Below are 22,551 nucleotides of genomic sequence, written 5' to 3'. Positions count from 1 at the left end.
TTTTCTCAAGGATACTACATCCTTGGTTTGTTTCAGAGGAGTAATAAACAGTTCTCGGTGCCGATTAGTCTGGTTTGGCACAGAGATTAAAGGGTATTGAGAGGCCTTTTTGTTTATATGTAAGCAGATCAGACTTCAGGCCAAAGTGGTCATGTTGTAGATGTGAGTTGTTGTGGTTCTGTTCGCCGAGCTGGAAGTTTTTGTTGCAAACGTTTCGTCCCCTGGCTAGGTGACATCCTCAGTGCTTGGGAGCCTCCTGTGAAGCGCTTCTGTGGTGTTTCCTCCGGCATTTATAGTGGCCTGTCCCTGCCGCTTCCGGTTGTCAGTTTCAGCTGTCCGCTGTAGTGGCCGGTATATTGGGTCCAGGTCGATGTGTTTGTTGATGGAGTTTGTGGATGAGTGCCATGCTTCTAGGAATTCCCTGGCTGTTCTCTGCGACACACACGCAGACGACAAGCAACATGAATTCGACTGGGACAACACTACCATTATAGGGCAAGCCAAACAAAGAACAGCCAGGGAATTCCTAGAAGCATGGCACTCATCCACAAACTCCATCAACAAACACATCGACCTGGACCCAATATACCGGCCACTACAGCGGACAGCTGAAACTGACAACCGGAAGCGGCAGGGACAGGCCACTATAAATGCCGGAGGAAACACCACAGAAGTGCTTCACAGGAAGCTCCCAAGCACTGAGGATGTCACCTAGCCAGGGGACGAAACGTTTGCAACAAGAACTTCCAGCTCGGCGAACAGAACCACAACAACGAGCACCCGAGCTACAAATCTTCTCACAAACTTTGGATGTGAGTCGTATAATGAAAGGGGAATGGTCAGCTCTCTAGCTGAGCAGTTCAGTTTTGTCCAGAACTAGTTGGGAGTTCAACAATGAGCTGTGTGGAACCAATCTCTCTCTCTCTCTCTCTCTCTCTCTCTCCCTTCTACCTTCAACCTATAAGCATCTGTTCCATTCATTTATACTGGTTTCTAAGGGAGTTTGCTTATAGGGACTGTTGTGTGCATTCGGAATAGTATAATTAAGTCTAGTTTGGATGGACTGAGTTCTGTAGGGGTTCTTTATTCTATTCTTTGTATTTCAATGTGTAATTTTGTGCATAAAGTTTTGTCTGTTTTTAACCTAGTAGTCAACCTCGCTAACTTACTCTGGGTGATTTTCACTGTAAATTTACCGAAACAAATTGCAACGTTATGGCCTCGACTGCCTGCTTAAGAATGTTTTGAGTGGTCTGGCCTAGTACATTACAGCATACCTAACCAAAATGGATCACAATGATTCAAGTAGACAGGCTCATCACCACTTTCTCAATTAGAGATGGACAATAAATCCTGCCCAAGCAAGCAAAGCCCACATGCACAATGCATAAAAATAGCTTGCCAATATGAATACAAACCTACTCGTTTCATCCTCTGCATGTTACTTTATCAATGATGCCTTACTCATGTCAAATGGTTAACTCTTACAACATGCATTCTTAATTCTGTTAAGAGTTTGTTATGAAAATTTTCCAAATGAATTCTGAAAATTCACACAAATAATATCCATAGATTTTCCCTCATTTGCCATGTTTTCTTCTCAAAGAAATAAAATGCAACTAATTTTGTTGGTCAGGACTTTCCCTTTGAGCCCACATTGTACTAATCACAGAGCCATACTTGCCTAATTGCTAGGTCACTATCCCTAATTACAGGTTCTCGTTACTTTCCCACAACACATTAAACTAATAGGCTGAGTTTCCTCGCGACTCATCCCACAACTGTATTGCTATGTAGAGAAATTGTGAATCTCTTGCAAAAACTAGATAGGTCAAAAACTCAGCATAGTTAACATATAGCTGAAAATGTGTTGCTGGAAAAGCGCAGCAGGTCAGGCAGCATCCAAGGAACAGGAGAATCGACGTTTCGGGCATAAGCCCTTCTTCAGGAATGAGGAAAGTGTGTCCAGCAGGCTAAGATAAAAGGTAGGGAGGAGGGACTTGGGGGAGGGGCTTTGGAAATGTGATAGGTGGAGGGAGGTCAAGGTGAGGGTGATAGGCCGGAGCGGGGTGGGGGCGGAGAGGTCAGGAAGATGATTGCAGGTTAGGAAGGCGGTGCTGAGTTCGAGGGATTTGACTGAGACAAGGTGGGGGGAGAGGAAATGAGGAAACTGGAGAAGTCTGAGTTCATCCCTTGTGGTTGGAGGGTTCCCAGGCAGAAGATGAGGCGCTCTTCCTCCAACCGTCATGTTGCCATGGTCTGGCGATGGAGGAGTCCAAGGACCTGCATGTCCTTGGTGGAGTGGGAGGGGGAGTTAAAGTGTTGGGCTACGGGGTGGTTGTTGGTTGGTCCGGGTGTCCCAGAGGTGTTCTCTGAAACGTTCCGCAAGTAGGCGGCCTGTCTCCCCAATATAGAGGAGGCCACATCGGGTGCAGCGGATGCAATAGATGATGTGTGTGAAGGTGCAGGTGAATTTGTGGCGGATATGGAAGTGTCCCTTGGGGCCTTGGAGGGAAGTAAGGGGGGAGGTGTGGGCGCAAGTTTTGCATTTCTTGCGGTTGCAGGGGAAGGTGCCGGGAGTGGAGGTTGGGTTGGTGGGGGGTGTGGACCTGACGAGGGAGTCACGGAGGGAGTGGTCTTTTCGGAACGTTGATAGGGGAGGGGAGGGAAATATATCACTGGTGGTGGGGTCCGTTTGGAGGTGGCGGAAATGACGGCGGATGATACATTGTACATGGAGGTTGGTGGGGTGCTAGGTGAGGACCAGTGGGGTTCTGTCCTGGTGGCTGTTGGAGGGGTGGGGCTCAAGGGCAGAGGAGCGGGAAGTGGAAGACTTGCAGTGGAGGGCATCGTCGACTACGTCTGGCGGGAAATTGCGGTCCTTGAAGAAGGAGGCCATCTGGGTTGTATGGTTTTGGAACTGGTCCTCCTGGGAGCAGATGCGGCGGAGACGAAGGAATTGGGAATATGGGATGGCGTTTTTACAGGGGGCAGGGTGGGAGGAGGTGTAGTCTAGGTAGCTGTGGGAGTCGGTCGGTTTACAGTAGATGTCCATGTCGATTCGGTCACCCGAGATAGAAATGGAAAGGTCTAGGAAAGGGAGGGAGGAGTCTGAGACTGTCCAGGTGAATTTGAGGTCGGGGTGGAAGGTGTTGGTAAAGTGGGTGAACTGTTCAACCTCCTCGTGGGAGTACGAGGCAGCGCCGATACTGTCATCGATGTAGCGGAGGAAAAGGTGGGGGGTGATGCCAGTGTAGCTGCGGAAGATGGACTGTTCCACATATCCTACAAAGAGGCAGGCATAGCTGGGGCCCATGCGGGTGCCCATGGCTACTCCTTTGGTTTGGAGGAAGTGGGAGGATTGGAAATAGTTAACATATACTCCAAGGAGCCACATACTTTGACTCTTTCTCCTCCCCATCAAATACCACAGCAGGGATGATGCCCAAGAGCTAGCACTCTTTGGTATCCAACCGTCTGTCAATGAATACTGTTCCCAGGTGGCACAGTAACCATCATGTTCAGCACATTATTTAAAATCAAGAATAAATTAAAAGTTTGATTGAATATACTGGAGTTCATTAACTGCAACAAAGATTGTTATTGCATTAACCTTAACTTCATACTTAAATAAGGTGGCTTGGACAAGCACTGATATTAAAATATCTGAAGTTGAAATGGCAATGAAACTCTTCAGAAAGCAACCCAATTCAGGTTTCACAAACTTTAAGAGAATCAGGTCCATTGTTATTTCTGACTTACATATGCCAGGGTTCATTCAGAATAAGGTTTACTTCAGAATTGGAAACATCTGGAGTATTAATGTTTATTTTATTCTAATTCGGGCTGTGCGTTGAAATAGCAAAATTTTAGGTCTGGGGAAATGGCAGATGCACTACAATTGGTCTTGGTGCCTGTATGAGAGAGAGCAGATTGGATAAATTTTCATTGCTATCCAGTAACATGTGCAGCATTAGGATGTCAGATAAGCAGTTTTGTAATGTTCTCACGGCCAAATTATCTACTTTCAGTCACCACCTAGATTCACATAATGAACAGCCACTTGGGTAATGTGTGGACAATAATCAGCATCCAAGCAATCGTACCTCAAATAATCAACTTTACAAGAAGGGGTGGTAAATAGATAAATGAATGCAATAAAGCTGAGTAAATGCACATGCGGCATATTCCTAAGCTATATGCTCCATCCTTGCTTTGTGAGAAGTTACTCATCTTTAGGGAGGGCATTACAATGCAGCAATTAAGAAGAACTAAAAGAGAAACAAAATCCCCACTCCTCAGTCTTAGCTGGTGACTACTGCTGAAAATATGCATGTGGATACTGTTTAGACTCACATATAAAGAAGTTGTTGGAAATGTCATTAGGTGAGGGAGTGTCTGTGAGACAGAAACAGAGTTAATGTTTTGCTCAAAAGGTCACGATCCTGAAACATTAACATTCTCTCTCCACAAATGCTGCCTGACTTATTGAGTACTTCTAACATATAAACTTCCGTTTATATTTCAGATTTCTAGCATCTGCCTAGCAACTTCTGAGCCTTTACATGTACAAAGATCCACCAGAACAGTAAAGAGTTTAAATGGGTAGTAAAACTAAACGACCACAATATTTCAAGAATTTAACACACACTTACTCTGGATCTTTCTGAATGGAAATCTTTTTTATTTCCATAATGTCCTGAACGTTGTTCTCCATATTTTGCACACTATGATCCACTGATGTCTTCAAAACCTAAACAAGAAACAATTAATGGAAACAAATATTAGTCAGGACTAAACTATTAGAGTAAATATTGTTAATGTCTTTGGGAAATAAGCATTCAGAATTTAAATGTCAACGTTGGTGCAAATTAAAATGCGCTACTACACCTGTTCCTCTATTCAGTTACTCATTTCTGAGAAAACAACAATTATTTAACTCAGTAGAAAGATATTCCCATTCAAAGTTTGTGCGAAGATTTGTAGCTCGGGTGCTCGTTGTTGTGGTTCTGTTCGCCGAGCTGGAAGTTTTGTTGCAAACGTTTCGTTCCCTGGCTAGGCGACATCATCAGTGCTTGGGAGCCTCCTGCGAAGCGCTTCTTTAATGTTTCCTCCGGTGTTTATAGTGGTCTGTCCCTGTCGCTTCCGGTTGTCAGTTTCAGCTGTCCGCTGTCGTGGTTGGTATATTGGATCCAGGTCGATGTGTTTGTTGATGGAGTTTGTGGATGAATGCCATGCCTCTAGGAATTCCCTGGCTGTTCTCTGTCTGGCTTGCCCTTTGACAGTAGTGTTGTCCCAGTCGAATTCATGTTGCTTGTTGTCTGCGTGCGTGCATCAGAAATATACACATAGACAAAGAAGAAACCATGATATCATTCGACGTGACGGCACTGTTCACTTCGATTGACAAAACCCTAGCCAGAGAAACAATAGCCAACCTACTGGACATACAGAACAGACAACAGGACGTTGAACCTATCAACAAAGATGGCATACTTAAACTACTGGACTTGTGCCTCACAACACACTTCACATTCAACAACCAGATATACGAACAAATCAACGGAACACCCATGGGATCACCAATCTCGGGACTCATAGCAAAGGTTAGAACAAACAGTCCTACCACAAATTCAACCCAAACTCTGGGTCAGATATGTCGATGACACGTTTGTAATCATTAAAAACACGGAAATAGAAAAAACACACCGGATCATCAACGCCACACTCACAGGAATCCGATTCACGAGAGAAGAAGAAAAGGATAGCCAACTCCCATTCCTAGACGTGATGGTACAGAGAACACCGAACGGAGAATTCACTACAAGGGTATACAGGAAAGCCACACACACAGACCAAGTCCTACAATATGAAAGTAACCACCCCAACACACACAAACGAAGCTGCATCAGGACACTATTCAAAAGGGCCACTACACACTGCAGCACACCAGAACTGCAAAAAGAAGCAGAGGAACACCTATACAAGGTATTCGCCAAAAACGGATACCCGCGCAACTTCATCAACAGATGCCTAAGAGAAAGACCACGGAACGAGGACATACCACAACCAAAAGGACTAGCCACACTACCATACATCAGGAGCATCTCAGAACTGACAGCCAGACTACTGCGACCCCTAGGACTCATAACGGCACACAAACCAACAGCCACGCTCAGACAACAACTCACCAGAACGAAGGACCCGATACCCAACATGAGCAAAACTAATGTAGTGTACAAAATACCATGCAAGGACTGCACAAAACACTATATAGGACAAACAGGAAGACAGCTAACAATCCGCATACATGAACATCAACTAGCCACGAAACGACACGACCAGCTATCCTTAGTAACCACACACGCAGACAACAAGCAACATGAATTCGACTGGGGCACCACTACTATCATAGGGCAAGCCAGACAGAAAACAGCCAGGGAATTCCTAGAGGCATGGCATTCATCCACAAACTCCATCAACAAACACATCGACCTGGACCCAATATACCAACCACTACAGCGGACAGCTGAAACTGACAACCGGAAGCGGCAGGGACAGGCCACTATAAACACCAGAGGAAACATCAAAGAAGCGCTTTGCAGGAGGCTCCCAAGCACTGATGATGTCGCCTAGCCAGGGGACGAAACGTTTGCAACAAAAACTTCCAGCTTGGCGAACAGAACCACAACAGATATTCCCATGGACGGCAAGAGTACCAGTGTAAACTGCAAAATAAAATTTACTCAAATATGTTGCTCCCTGCTTCATCTTACCTTTGATTAAATATAGTGGCCTACTGATAGGACGAGAATCAGATGTACAGAATGGAAACAGACCCTTCGGTCCAATCCGTCCATGCTGACCAGATATCCCAACCCAATCTAGTCCCACCTGCCAGGACCCATCCCATATCCCTCCAATCCCTTCCTATTCATATACCCATCCAAATGCCTCTCAAATGTTGCATTTGTACCAGTCTCCACCACTTCCCCTGGCAGCTCGTTCCATACACATACCACCCTCTGTGTGAAAAAGTTCTCATCTTAGTCCTAAATGACCTACCCTGTATCCTTGGACAGTGACCCTTGAAGCTGGACACCCCAGTCATCTGAAACAACCTTCCACGTTTACCCTTGCTCATCCTGTTAGAATGTATAGATTTCTAAGATTCCCACCCTCATTTTTCTAAACTCCAGTGTACATAGAGTCATAGAGATGTACAGCATGGAAACAAACCCTTCGATCCAACCCGTCCATGCCGACCAGATATCCCAACCCAATCTAGTCCCATCTGCCAGCACCCGGCCCATATCCCTCCAAACCCTTCCTATTCATATACCCATCCAAATGCCTCTTAAATGTTGCAATTGTACCAGCCTCCACCACTTCCTCTGGCAGCTCAGTCCATACACGTACCAACCTCTGAGTGAAAACGTTGCCCCTTAGGTCTCTTTGATATCTTTCCCCTCTCACCCTAAACCTATGCCCTCTAGTTCTGGACTCCCCGACCCCAGGGAAGAGACTTTGTCTATTTATCCTATCCATGCCCCTCAATTTTGTAAACCTCTGTAAGGTCACCCCTCAGCCTCCAACGTGCCAGGGAAAACCACCCCAGCCTGTTCAGCCTCCCCCTGTAGCTCAGATCCTCCAACCCTGGCAACATCCTTGTAAATCTTTTCTGAACCCTTTCAAGTTTCACAACATCTTTCCGATAGGAAGGAGACCAGAATTGCACGCAATATTCCAACAGTGGCCTAACCAATGTCCTGTACAGCCGCAACATGACCTCCCAACGCCTGTACTCAATACTCTGACCAATAAAGAAAAGCATACCAAACGCCTTCTTCACTATTCTATCTACCTGCAACTCCACTTTCAAGGAGCTATGAACCTGCACTTTACCTAAATGTTACTAAGGAATTATGATTACATAGTGTTGAGAAAACAACAACTTTTCTTTCCTGAAATATTGTTATCTATTGCATAACTTATTGAACATTACTGTTGTAATCCTAAACGATGGTAATACTGGAAAAGTCAGATCATAGAGTAAAACATGACTTGACAAGTGCAAGTTTTAATTTTACAATTTTGTAGCAGTGGCGGTCAGTCATTGAACATACTGATCCAGTAAAGAACATAAGTATATTGCGCAAAGTAAAATAATGCAAGCAAATAAGCTTATGACCATTTTGGAAGATCTTAACATAAACAGCAAAAAGATTCAACCCTTTTCCCAGCAATATTCTTGACAGACACACTTGCTGTGAAATCTCACAGTTAACTCAGTTATGATTTCTTAACTAAATTGCAAGCATTTGTGGGTGGCACGGTGGCACAGTGGTTAGCATTGCTGCCTCACAGCACCGGAGACCCGGGTTCAATTCCCGCCTAAGGCGACTGACTGTGTGGAGTTTGCACATTCTCCCCGTGTCTGCGTGGGTTTCCTCCGGGTGCTCCGGTTTCCTCCCACAATCCAAAGATGTGCAGGTCAGGTGAATTGGCCATGCTAAATTGCCCGTAGTGTTAGGTAAGGGGTAAATGTAGGGGTATGGGTGGGTTGCGCTTCGGCGGGTCGGTGTGGACTTGTTGGGCCGAAGGGCCTGTTTCCACACTGTAATCTAATCTAAATCTAAATCATTTCCTTTTGGTGACTTTCTACACATTTATCAGATGTGATTCTCTCCATATCGTCTCTTCTGAAGAGACACAGATAGTGGCTATTTCACTGACTTTGCCAAATTGAAATTTAAGTGAAAAACTATTTAATCTGCTAAACAGGTTGAAGACTTGTTTCCAACTCTGAATGTCTGGACGGCCACTAACTAAAATGCCTCCCTGCAGCTCTGAATTGGTTCTTCTCAATTGAAATCTGATTGTGGTCCTGGTCTGCTTTTCTGTATATCATTACAGTTCAACTTTGCAAAAAAAAATCATTAATTAACTTGCCAGGTAATTTAACTACTCAAAACTAACTTTGACCTCTTAAAACTAATAACCTTCACAAAACTAAAAATCAAAATATCCACATAGTTCAACTTTAAAACCCAAACTTTCAAATGATAATATAACAAATGGGATCACCATACTCAGATGATGAAGCTATTGCCAATTTTCTTCTCCCCATCCCTCCTACTAAAGGCATACAGAATAGAAACAGGCCCTTCAGTCCAGCATGTCTATGCCATCCAACAGCACCAAACTACACTCATCGCACTTCCCCTGCACCTTGGCCCATAGCTTACTTTTGTCTTGGCATTTTAAGTACTCACCCAGATGCAATGTTGCAACAGTACTTGCATCACACCTCTCAGGCAGTGCTTTCCATATTTCTACCACCCTAAGTGAAAACATGTTTCCTCAGATCTCCTCAAAACCACCTGCTCCTCACCTTAAACATGTCTACCTCGGAGAAGAGATTCTCATGATTTACTCTGTCTCTGCTCCTCATAATTTAATTTATCTCAATCAGATTCCCCGTCAGCCTCCTCTGCTCCAGGGAAAGAAAAACTCAGTCTATTCATTCCCTCCATATAACCAAGACTTTCCATCATAGACAACATTTCCCTTGTACCCTCTCCAGTGCAATCACATCTTGATAGTGTGGTGACCAAAACTGCAAATAGAATTCCATCTGGGCTACCCACTGTTTTATAAAGTTGTAACAAGCTTCCCTGCTCTCACATTCTATACCCCAGCGAGTGAAGGTTAACATCCTGTTTGCCTTCTTCACTATATTGTCTACCTGTGCTGACACCTTCAGGGATCTATGGACTTATACACCACAGTCTCTTTGTTCCTCAGTACTCCCTAGGACCCTACCATTCATGGTGTATATCTGACCCTATTTATACCTCCTAAAATTCATCACCTCTCACCTCATCAGGATTGAGTAACATTTACTATTGCTCTGCCAAATTTATCAGATGATTAATATCAGACGGTAGTCTCAGACCATCTTCCTCACCAATTTTTGTATCATCTGCGAACATATTAATTATACCTTCAATATTCACATCCAAGTCATTAATGTACATAACAAATAGCAAGGGTCCCAGCATCAATGCCTGTGGTAGACCACAGGTCACAAGCTTCCTATTATAAAAACAACCCTCTATCACCCTTTGCATCCTGTTTGCCAACTTGCCTTGGATCCCATGGGCTCTTATCCTTTGAACCAGCCTTCTTTTGTGGATCTTGTCAAAGGCCTTACTGAAGCCCATGTAAACCAAATCAACTGCACTATACTCATATTCAAACACCTTTTCAAAAAACTCAATTTAGACAGACAGGATCTCCCACACCACTATCCCAGATCAAATCCTGCCTTTCCAAGGATTGATTAATCCTGACTTTCAGATTTTTTTCAATAATTTCCCTACCATTTATGTCAGACTAACTCGTCTGTCATTACCTGGCCTATCCTTGCTGCCCTTCTTGAATAAAGGAACCATATTAGCCATTTTCCAGTCATCTGGCACTTCACTCGTGATCAGCAAAGTATTAAATATTTTCACTAGGGTTCTGAGAATGTCCTGCCTTGCCTCCTATTGCAGGCTGGGAACCATCTCATCATGCCCTAGGGATTTATGCACTTGTATGCCTGCTAAAGTAACTAATTGTTCTTACAAATCAATTTTATCATGCTGTAGAACCTCACCATCCCAACTGAAATTTTCAGATACAGTATTTTTCCTCCTTGGTGAATACAGATGAGAAATATTCATCTAAGATCTCACCTACATCCTCTGGCTTCACACACAGATTGCACTTTTGGTCGTTAATAGACACCACTCTTTCCCTGGTAATCCTATTGCTCTTAATATACTTACAAAATGCCTACACTGCGCTTAAAGTAGTATCTGTAGCATTTTAACGTACTGGATTACTTCGAGCGCTACTTCATTTCGATCACCAGCTACTTCTGGCTGAATAACTTTGAGATTGTACTATATTGAGGTAACCAGTCATGTAAATCTTTAGGTATATTCCTTCAACAAAGCAGAGTTGCCTTCATGCTGAAGTCTGCACCTCTCACACAGCAGCTGAAGCAAAGACCATACTTTACCAGCAGTGTTTCGGCTACCACATTCCAGTGTGAAGACAAATTTCACAAAGTTTGGCTTTTCAAATTAAACAGACATATGGGGGAATAGAACAGGAGAGCTAGAACACAGGAAAAAAAATTCTTGAGAGTAGATCAGATAACTATGAAGAAAAATCAGTATTCTTGTGACTCAGGCCAAGTACATTAGTAATTAAGAATAATACTGATTGATTTTATCAAGCAGTAAAAAAGACAAACAATAAAGTGAATCTTACTTACTTCATTTTTGGATGATTTCAAAGAATATTCTATTTGAAAGAAATGATAAACTTAGCTTTTAGGTTAAATATTTTATCAGATTTTCAGGAAATATGTTTAAAGTATGAATGCAAAACAAGTATATTAAGACAGATATAAAACTTGTACAGATTAACAATTGTTTTAATTGTTATAACTTTATAATCATAATTGCATTAAAATATGAAAATATTTTTTATCTGCAAGTTATTGCGTTAACAATATTAACTATAAATAAAGTTCTATGCATTATATGAAGAGAGACTGGATGAAAATCTAGATAACATGGACCAGTCTTGAATTCATACCAGATAAAATTCTACAATTATCAATAACAAAATTGTGGAGTAAATGAGATATAAATTAACGTATGGTTTTAGTCAAAGAATTTATGGAAATATTCAGTTGCACAAAGTGGATAAAAATAAAGTGAAGAACAAAAAATAATCTTATCATACATAGAGTTCAAGTCAAATCCAACTTAGCACATTGCTTGCTGTCCCTGTAATCCACAATTGAAAATGATACAAAAAAAACCCAGAGATTAAAAGGTTAGGGAATGATCTGGGACTTTTCCCTAGTGTAGGGGAACTCAAAACTAGCAGGCATATTTTTTAACTAAGAGGAGAAAGATTTAAAAGGGACCGGAGGGGCAACTCTTTTTCACACAGAGGGTGTTTCATATGTGGAATGAACTGCCACAGAAAGTGGCAGATGCAGGTACAGTTAAAACATTTAAAAGACATGACAGTTTTTTTTTGCTTCAGCAGCAGGAAGAGTGGGAGCATCGACCAGGGCTGACAGGAAGTTGAATCACTGACTTAAAAACTTACCTCGTGAATAGGCGGAGCGCACACTGAGCAGGAGCAGACACGGGACAGCTGACTAAGTGAAGTAATATATTTGCGTGGTTGAATTACCCAAAACACGACTTAGGTAGTATCTCCCAGCGCATCATCCGCCGTCACTTCCGCCACCTCCAAACAGACCCCAGCACCAAGGATATATTTCCCTCCCCTCCCCTATCAGCTTTCCATAGAGACCACTCCCTCCGCGACTCCCTTGTCAGATCCACACCCCCCACCGACCCAACCTCCACTCCCCGCACCTTCCCTTGCAACCGCAGGAGGTGCAACACTTGCGCCCACACCTCCCCCCTCACTTCTCTCCAAGGCCCCAAAGGAAACTTCCATATCCGCCACAGATTCACCTGCACCTCCACCCACATCATCTACTGCATCCGCTGCAGCCGGTGTGGCCTCCTCTATATTGGGGAGACAGGCCGCCTACTTGCGGAGCGATTCAGAGAGCACCTCTGGGCCACCCGGACGAACCAACCCAACCAACCTGTAGCACAGCATTTCAACTCCCCCTCCCACTCCACCGAGGATATGCAGGTCATTGGACTCATCCACCGCCAAACCACAACAACGCGGAGGAGGAACGTCTTATCTTCCGACTGGGAACCCTCCAACCACAGGGGATGAACTTGGACTTCACCAGTTTCTTCATCCCCCCTCCCCCCACCTTGTCTCAGCCGAATCCCTCCAGCCCGGCACCGCCTTCCTGACCTGCAGTCTTCTTCTTGACCTCTCCGCCTCCATCCTACTCCGACCTATCACCCTCACCTTGACCTCTTTCCACCCATCACATTTCCAACGCCCCTCCTCCAAGTCCCTCCTCCCTACCTTTTATCTTCTCCTGCTGAACACACTCTGCTCATTCCTGAAGAAGGGCCTGTGCCCGAAACGTCGAATCTCCTGTTCCCTGGATGCTGCCTGACCTGCTGTGCTGTTCCAGCAATAAAGTTTCAACTTTGATCTCCAGCATCTGCAGACCTCACTTTCTCCTCTCCCATCCATCATCCTCCTTTAATCGAAAAAAAGGTTCTGTGCACTGGATTGATAAGGTAAGCAGTCTTTTATTTATGCTTTACTTTTCTACAGTCTCTTTGGGAATTAAGAATAGAGGGAATGGCGGTTAGAGCAGTTGAAGGTTCCACCTGCAGAATGTGGAAGGTAAGGGTCAACACTAGTGTCCCTGCTGACTTCATCTGCAGGAAGTAAACCCAACTCCAGCTCCTTGAAAACATTGTTAGGGAACTGGAGCTGGAGCAACTTCAGATCATTCAGGAGGCAGAGGGAGGTTATTGAGAGGTGTTACAGGGAGGTAGTCACACCTCTGGTGCAAGAAAAAGGCAGATGGGTTACAGTCAGGAGACGGAAAGGGAACCAGCAGGCAGTGCAGGGAACTCCTGTGGCCATTTCCCTTAGTGACAAGTATACCATTTTGGATACTGTTTGGGAGGAGGGGGGGGCAGGGTGAATTTCCAGGAGTAAGCCATGGAGTACAGGTCTCCGGCACAGAGACTGTCCCTGTTGCTCAAAAGGGAAAGGGGGAGTGAGCAGAGCATGAGTCACTGGGGACTCCATAGTTAGGGGGACACATAGGAGGCTCTGTGTGAACGAGAGAAACTCATGGTTGGTGTACTGCCTCCCAGATGCCAGGGCTCGTGATGTCTCAGATTGTGTTTTTGGGATCCTTGACGGGGAGGGGGAATGGAAATAGCCCCAAGTTGTGGTCCACGTAAGTACTAACAACATAGGTAGGAAAAGGGATGGGGATTTAAGGCAGAAATTCAGGGAGCTAGAGCTAGAAAAAAAAGTTGTTATCTCTAGTTTGTTGCTGGTGCCATGTGCTCGCGAGGTGAGGAATAGGGAGTGACAGGAGTTTAACACATGGCTCCAGGGATGGTGCAGGAGGGAGGGTTTTGGATAGCTGGATAACTGGGGCTCATTTTGGGGTAGGTGGGACCTCTCCAAATAGGGTAGTCTAGACCTGAACCAGAGGAATACCAATATCCGGGGGGGGGGGGGGGAATGGAATTTGCTAATGCTGTTTGGGAGGGTTTAAACTAATTCGCAGGGGAATGTCAACTTAAATTTTAGTCCCAGTGTCCAGGACGTTGAGAGTAGTGAGGTCATAAATAAGGTTTCAACGTCGCAAGAGTTAGATTAGATTAGATTACTTACAATGTGGAAACAGGCCCTTCAGCCCAACAAGTCCACACCGCCCCGCCGAAGCGCAACCCACCCATACCCCTACATTTACCCCTTACCTAACACTACGGGCAATTTAGCATGGCCAATTCACCTGACCTGCACATCTTTGGATTGTGGGAGGAAACCGGAGCACCCGGAGGAAACCCACGCGGGAATTGAACCCGGGTCTCTGGCGCTGTGAGGCAGCAGTGCTAACCACCAGCAAGCAGGAAGGTGATTTGAAGAGTGTCTACTTCAATGCCAGGAGCATCCGCAAAAATGTGGGTGAACTTGCAGCATCTGGGACTTTGATGTTGTGGCCATTTCAGAGACATGGATAGAGCAGGGACAGGAATGGTTGTTACAGGTTCCGGGATTTAGGTGTTACAGTAAGAACAGAGAAGACGGTAAAAGGGGGATGGGGGTGTGGCATTGTTAGTCAAAGACTGTATTAGTGGCAGAAAGGATGTTTGAGGACTTGTCGACTGAGGTAGTATGGGCTGAGGTTAGAAACAGTAAAAGAGAGGTCACCCCGTTGGGAGTTTTCTATAGGCCTCCATATACTTCCAGAAATGTAGAGAAAAGGATAGCAAAGATAATTCTGGATAAAATTCTGAGTAACAGGGTAGTTGTTATGAGGGGCTTTAGTATTTCCAGTCAATATTTGGAAAGTTAATAGTTTGAGTACTTTAGATGGGTCAATTTTTGTCCAACGTGTGCAGGGTGGTTTCCTGACACAGGATGTAGACAAGCCAATAAGGGACAAGGCCACATTGGATTTGGTACTGGGTAATGAACCTGGCCAGGTGTTAAATTTGGAGGTAGGTGAGTACTTTGGTGATAGTGACCCCAATTCGGTCATGTTTTCTTTAGCAAAGGAAAAGGATAGGTAAATACCGCAGGGCAAGAGTTGTAGCTGGGGGAAAAGGCAATTATGATGCGATTAGGCAAGATTTAGGATGCATACGATGGGGAAGGAAACTGATGGGGTTGGACACAATGAAATGTGGAGCTTATTCAAGGAACAGCTACTACGTGTTGTTGATAAGTATTTAACTGTCAGGCAGGGAGAAGGTGGTCAAGCAAGGGAGTCATGGTTTACTAAAGAAGTTGAATCTCTTGTCAAGAGGAAGGAGGCGGCTTATGTTAGGATGAGATGTGAAGGCTTAATTAGGGTACTTGAGAGTTACAAGTTAGCCAGAAAAGACCTAAAGAGAGAGCTGAGAAGTACCAGGAGGGGACATGAGAAGTCGTTGGCAGATAGGATGAAGGAAAACCCTAAAGCTTCCTACAGGTATATCAGGAATAAAAGAATGACTGCAGAAAGATTAGGGCCAACAAGGACAGCAGTGAGAAATTATGCGTGGAGTCCAAGGAGAGAGGGGAAGCGCTAAATCAATATTTTTCATCAGTATTCACACATGTAAAAAACAATGTTGTCAAGGAGAGTACTGAGATACAGGCTATTAGACTAGACAGGATCGAGGTTCACAATGAGGAGGTGTTAGCATTTCTGGAAAGTATCAAAACAGATAAGTCCCCAGGCTGGATGGGATTTATCCTAGGATTCTCTGGGAAGCCAGGGAAGAGATTGCAGAGCCTTTGGCTTTGATCTTTATGCGGTCATTGTCTATAGGAATAGCGCCTGAAGACTGGAGGATAGCAAATGTTGTCCCTTGTTCAAGAAAGGGAGTAGAGACAAACCTGGTAGTTATAGACCAGTGAACCTTACTCTGGTTGTGGGTAATGTGTTGGAAAAGGTTATAAGAGATAAGCTTTATAATCATCTAGAGGGATAGTCAACACGGTTTTGTGAAGTGTAGGTCATGCCTCACAAACTTTATTGAGTTCTTTGAGATGGTGATCAAACAGGTGGATGGTCAATGTGGTGTATATGGATTTCAGTAAGGTGTTTGATAAGGTTCCCCACGTTGGCTATTGCAGAAAATATGGAGGCGTAGGATTGAGGGTGATTTAGTGGTTAGGATTTAGAAATTGGCTAGCTGTAAGACGACAGAGGGTGGTGGTTGATGGGAAATGTTCATCCTGGAGTTCAGTTTCTAGCGGTGTACTACTGTTTTGGGTCCACTACTGTTTGCCATTTTCATAAATGACCTGGGTGAGGGCATAGAAGAATGAGTTAGTAAGTTTACGGATAATGCTAAGGTCGGTCGAGTTGTGGATAGTGTAGAAGGATGTTGTAGGTTACAGAGGGACATAGATAAGCAGCAGAACGGGGCTGAGAGGTGGCAAATGGAGTTTAATGTGAAAAAGTGTGAGCTGATTCACTTTGGAAGGAGTTTCAGGAATAAAGAGTACGAGGCTAATGGTAAGATTCGTGGTAGTGTGGATGAGCAGAGATATCTCTGTGTCCATGTACATAGATCCCTGAAAGTTGCCACCCAGGTTGACAGAGTTATTAAAAAGGCATACAGTGTGTTAACTTTTACTGGTAGAGGGATTGAGTTTCAGAGCGACAAGGTCATGCTGCAGCTGTACAAAACTCTGGCTTGGCCACACTTGAGTATTGCGTACAGTTCTAGTCACTGCATTATAGGAAGGATGTAGAGGCTTTGGAAAGGGCTCAGAGGAGATTTACTAGGATGTTGCCTGGTATGGAGGAAAGATCTTATGAGGAAAGGCTGAGGGACTGGAGGTTGTTTTTATTAAAGAAGGTTGAGACGTGTAAGATAATTAGAGGGTGAGACAGGGTTGACAGCGAGAGCCTTGTTCCTCGGATGGTGATGGCCAGCATGAAGGGACATAACTTTAAATTGAGGGGTGATAGATATAGGACAGATGTCAGAGGTAGTTTCTTTATTCATAGTAGTAGGGGCATGGAACACAGCCTGCAACAGTAGTAGACTTGCTAACTTTCAGGGCATTTAAATGGTCACTGGATAAACATATGGATGAAAATGGAATAGTGTAGGATAGATAGGCTTCAGATTGTTGCACCGACCCGTGGAACTATCGAGGACCGAAGGGCCTGTACTGCGCGTGATGTTTTTTGTTCTATTAACAGAAAAGATTTAGAGGGATATGGCCCAAATGCAGGCAAATGGGACTAGTTTAGTTTGGGAACCTTGGTCAGCTTGGTGCGTTGGATTAAAGGGTCTGTTTCCACGCTGTATGACAATGACTCTATAAAATCGAGGGGAAGTATTATAGGGTTTGTCCAAAACAAATAGGTTTGGATAATAAAGGGATCAGGCAGACTAATGGTCCTAGACGCCAATCATAAGCCTAGAACATTGATACCATAACAATAAAAAAGTGCGCAAAGTGTATTATTGGATGCCCTACTTATAATTCAGAAATAGCTTTCCTCACTGCTCACCAATTTTCATTGTTCGCTCTGCTCCTTGAACAGTACTGGCACAAATACGTTGCAGTTCACATCTTCCAGTAAGCTTTCTTAAAATCCACTTCATCCAAGACCTCAGAAGAGTGCTGTACAGGTAATTCCAAATCAAACTAATCATATTCTGGTGAGAAAAAGAAAGATGATCTCAATAAATGTGATTCAAATTAAGAGCTAACCTGCTTTGAGTTTAAGACCCTTCCAAGTCAAAACTATCCAAAATCAATTCTGCATATTAATAAAAGCTACCACGCAGTTACTCCCCCTCAATCAAATGGAGCACAGGTAGTGGGAATGATTACAAACTCAAATCATAGATGTAAAAGGACACAGTGCTTGGAATATCAACCAATCATCCTATAATTTTCACATTTAATACTTCCATTTTGTTTTGCTTTATGGCAAAATAACAAACCCTATTGCAAAAAAATGCATTTATAACAAGGGATCAAGTAACTGAAACTCACCATCACAATCATATAGCAAAATAAAAGTTCCTAATTTGAACATGATCTATGCTGGTTTTCGACAATACACTGTACTAAAATTTAAAGCAAAAATCTTAATGGAAACAAAACTAATGAAGCCATTCAAATCTCAGTACCTGCTTGCTGCTGGTACTGTAACAGCAAGGTAATAGTGGGAGCTGAAAGATGGTCCAGAAAATTGGTTGGTACACAAAATAGATTTGATAATGCCTTTTTTGTTCCAAATTATCTATTCTCAAAAATTAGTTTTACTACTCAAGTAGTAAAAGTCAAATTGCATTCCTACTTCAAAATGCTCAAATGGCACTGTAACATACATTTGTTAGACAAGGTCATTTCTGGTCACCTTTGTCGTTTGTCACTCAACATCCTCTCATCTACTATTTATGTCTTTGAAAATAATTCACCCCAAGTCACTTATAACCGCAATTTAAATGCCTAACTGGCCATTTTCCATTAATTGCTGTTATGATCCTGGATGAGACCAAATTTATGTTATGATCTGCAAAAAAACCAATAACTTTTCTAAAAAGTAGAAAAAATTTCAGATCTCAGACACTTAGTAACAGAATAAAGCCACAAGGATCCACTGTTTTTGAACAAATTAAATAAACTTGATGATATAAAGTTAGAATAGTTGCACAACACACAATATATATGATTTGGAGATGCCTCGCCAAATCATGACTACTATCGACACCACTAACTGCCGGCTTAAGCCACAATCACCTGATGAAGGAGCAGCACTCCGAAAGCTAGTGTGCTTCCAATTAAACCTGTTGGACTATAACCTGGTGTTGTGAGATTTTTAACACAATGTATTTGATATATACTCTTAACAACCAGACCTAACCTGAAATAAATGAGGGGAGACAGACAGTTGTCAAAGCACTCTATGAAGCACATCAAATTGCAAATGTGGTCAAGACAGATTCCACATATTTCTTAGCAACCAGTGACACAGTCACCAAATTTCATTAAAAACATTTTCGCCTTTACAAAGGATTCCAATTCATCACTTTCAATACTCTGGCTTTAAATCTTCCTTAAAAGTCATTCCATCAGAGTCCATCAACGACCACTCACACCTAGGTGGTTTAATCTCTTCTACTGGATGCCCAGAATTGCACTACAGCATCAATTCTAGCTTTTTCCAAGACAGTTTGCTTCATTAAGCTAACAAAACCTCTGTGGTCTCTCTCAACTGCATGAATCAAATAGTGCTTGTGGCTTCTTGACCCCAGTCTCATATTAACTTCCATAGACTTCTCCTGCCATAACTGCTTGGAGTCTAACAGCAACACCCATGCTGCCTTAAGCCATTTCATTACCTCAGCACTCTCCCAGGAAAAGCACACCTAGTTAACCTGAAATCTAAAATATGCCAAGTCTATCCATCTCCACGACAACATAGCTTGTTCTGAGCTAATAGGTGTTTCAGCCTGAGGAGTTTCCTGAATGTATCTGAATTAATTTAACTTTACCTCTAAAAACAATCTTAGATTCTGATTCCTTTGCTAAGGTAAAGTTGCGATAGTCCAATTGGATCATAGGGCTGCTCTTTCATTAGAGAGAGAGACGACTCGTAGTGGTTTTAATCTGAGGATCACCATACTTCAGGTTAGGAGAGAAGTTGAGAAGGAGAGCCTTTCCAGGTAACCTCAGCTGGTGCTGTAATTGAACCATTACTGGCAACACTGCATCGCAAACCAGATGTCCTACCAACTGAACTAACCGACCCCTGTGATTCCATGAAACAAAAAAGGCAACCTCAAAGTGAAATTACCTCAACTGTTCAAACATACTACACTTTAATGCTCCTCAATTGCATTTCACACATTTTCTACTGAAATGCTTTAGTTCCCAAAATTAAAGATTCCATGAACCATAACCTAGACATTCACACACTATGTACTTCTGCAACTACTGAACTGTTCAATCTCACATTCACATAAAAAAAGTACTGCAGATGCTGGAAATCTGAAATAAAAAATGTTCTGGACAAACTTAGCAGATCTGACAGCATCTGTGGTGAGAAACGAAGTTAACTTTTTGAATTTGATAAGACTTTTCTTCAGACAATTATCACATCAAATCTGTGCCCACCTTTCCCACAACTTCACATTCAAACCTCCGATATTAATACAGCAGTAAAAAATGCTAAAGCAACCAGAAATGACATTGTGAGAATGACCACAGTACACCATGCCTCCTTAACCAATCAGTAGTCTTTGACTCGAACAGCAATGTCATATTCTTCAGTTTCCTCTCTAATGTCCAGTTTAATGGGACTGTCCTCACTTGGTTTTATTGTTGCCAATCTACCTGGAGTCTGATAAACTCCTGCAATTGTTTTTCCTCCTGCACCTACATTGTTAAGTCTTGCATCCCAATAAGATATTAGGAAAATCAAACCAGTTTTTATTTTGCTTCTAGCAGAAACTCTATTTTGTTATTACAATCCTGTCTTAGACTGAGCATATCACCAATGTCTAATTTGATAATGGGCTAGCCTATCAGCCTAGGAGCTAAATAGCTGACTTCAAGAATATACTATTCTATTTGTAGTACAAGTAGATTTGTACCAGGGCAATTCTGATTTCAACAGTGTGCACTATGGTAAATATAAGCAGATGGGACTCTTTGGCTAAAGGATAGGGGTTGACCTATACAGAACATGTGAGAAAAACAGATGAATATTTTAAACAGATGTGAAGCATTGAGTTTACATCAGACGAACTGATACTTGCGCAAATATGGTTTCTCAACATTTTCATCATCAACTTTGTCCTTGCTGACACTAAGCCCTGTTTACTTATCATCCTCCAAAACTCTCAGATAAAAAAAATCTGCTCCTATGTTCCATGGTCACACCTCTTCAGAGAATCACTGTGGACTTGATAGGCCAAATGGCCTATTTTTCCACTGGAGGGATTCTTCGATATTAGCATGGAATGAAAGAACAAAGTTTGGGTTATATTGATCCTTCATTCCTTTATTCATGTTTGATTTGATGAGCTACTTTTTTTTCAGACAGCGATTTACAATGCACAATATTGAGAGAAAGCAGAGTGTGCAAAAGTAAAAACTAAAGAACCATGTGCTGTTGAAGCAGCACATTCACTATAGCTGACTCAGCGCTATACACCATTGTAATAACAGCAAAATAGACAAGGTAGCGTCCTCCCCATGCAGCATTCAAATTACATTGAACTACTCTGGGTTTTAAAAGAAACTCTTAAAAGCTCTGCAATGCATTCCCTAGCGTTCTGCTGTAAACCTAACAGAGGTGTTTACTAATTGAGCGTGAGTCATAAATTATGTTGAACGTCAAGTTAGCTTCTCGATCAACCTACACTTCTGTAATATAAGGCCTTAGTGGAAGTAAACCACATCTGCTTTTTGCACCCAACTTAATAAACAAAACTCGGAAATAGGTTGAAAGTGAAAATAAATCAAGGAAAAAACTTTGAGATGGAAAATATACTTCGAAAAACAAAATAACGTAAAGCCACGAGCAAGTGCGCGAGTCTGAGGTTACCAATAAACACGGCACCTCCATCCCACTTCTGTGGGGCATAACAAGTGGGAAAGGAAGTAAAGGATGCAGCCACTTGACTGAAGGCCGAGTGGTTCTCAATAAGAGCCCCCATAATGGTGCAAACAGAGCGGGAATTAACCAGGCAGAGAGGCAGCAACAAGTGGCCGGCCCAGGTTCCGCTGCTGGACACTCTCCGGAGAGGTGAACCGAGAGCCACTCAGCCCTCCCGCCTTAAGGCAGAAGACTCCAAGCCTCCACATCCCTCAGCTGTACCGAGGAACTTTACTCACACCGTCACCGCTCAAAAGGAATGCTTTGCCCCCCGCCCCCGCGCGATGATTCACCGTCACCAGGCCAACGGCCACAGGAAATGCGTCACCGCCCACCGTGCTCCACGAGGCGGGGCATCAAAGGTATGCAGCCGGCTGCGGCTGCGGCTGCGGCGCTGTCAACTACGGGGCGTGCTGCGAAGGTGGAGCCGTATGACAAGGGGGCGGGGCCGTGTGGTAAGGGGCGGGGAAATCTATGTGTGGGCGGGGCACAAGTACGTGCGGTCGAGGGGCAGGGCACAGGTACGTGTGGGTGGGGTCACACGGAGGCGGAGTGCAAACTGCGATTGGCTAACTACCATGAACGCGCTCGCGTGACGTGGTGACGCCATCGCGCTTGAGGAGCTGCCTAATTGGGGGTCGGCGAGTGGAGAGGTCGCTTGGGTAAAAATAAACCGTCTTTTACTGAACTCAATGATAATCGTTTTGCTTGAGTTGTAG

General features: G+C 43.5%; 1 protein-coding gene across 7 annotated transcripts in view; it reads right to left on the bottom strand.

Moving 5' to 3' along the window:
• Positions 1-22,250, bottom strand: part of elmod2 (ELMO/CED-12 domain containing 2) — a 37,036-nt gene extending 14,786 nt beyond the window's left edge. The window contains exons 1-4 of one of the 7 annotated variants that reach the window (XM_043674133.2): positions 22,126-22,250; positions 17,729-17,876; positions 11,330-11,358; positions 4,656-4,753 (exon numbers count right to left, since the gene is read on the bottom strand). In XM_043674133.2, the coding sequence (XP_043530068.2) occupies positions 4,656-4,753; positions 11,330-11,358; positions 17,729-17,873 (272 nt within the window). In that variant the 5' untranslated portion in view covers positions 17,874-17,876; positions 22,126-22,250. Of the gene's footprint in view, positions 1-4,655; positions 4,754-11,329; positions 11,359-17,728; positions 17,877-21,781; positions 22,032-22,054 lie in introns of those variants that run through there. The other 6 variants (XM_043674132.2, XM_043674135.2, XM_043674134.2 and 3 more) reach the window with 6 other exon arrangements.
• Positions 22,251-22,551: the final 301 nt, after the last annotated feature.

This window comes from Chiloscyllium plagiosum, unplaced genomic scaffold (assembly GCF_037043375.1).
Source record: "Chiloscyllium plagiosum isolate Xiang-an unplaced genomic scaffold, Cpla_swu_hap1 HiC_scaffold_36, whole genome shotgun sequence".
Lineage (NCBI taxonomy): Eukaryota > Metazoa > Chordata > Chondrichthyes > Orectolobiformes > Hemiscylliidae > Chiloscyllium > Chiloscyllium plagiosum.
Note: the sequence above shows the minus strand (reverse complement) of the source record. Positions and strands in the feature narration are given on the sequence as shown.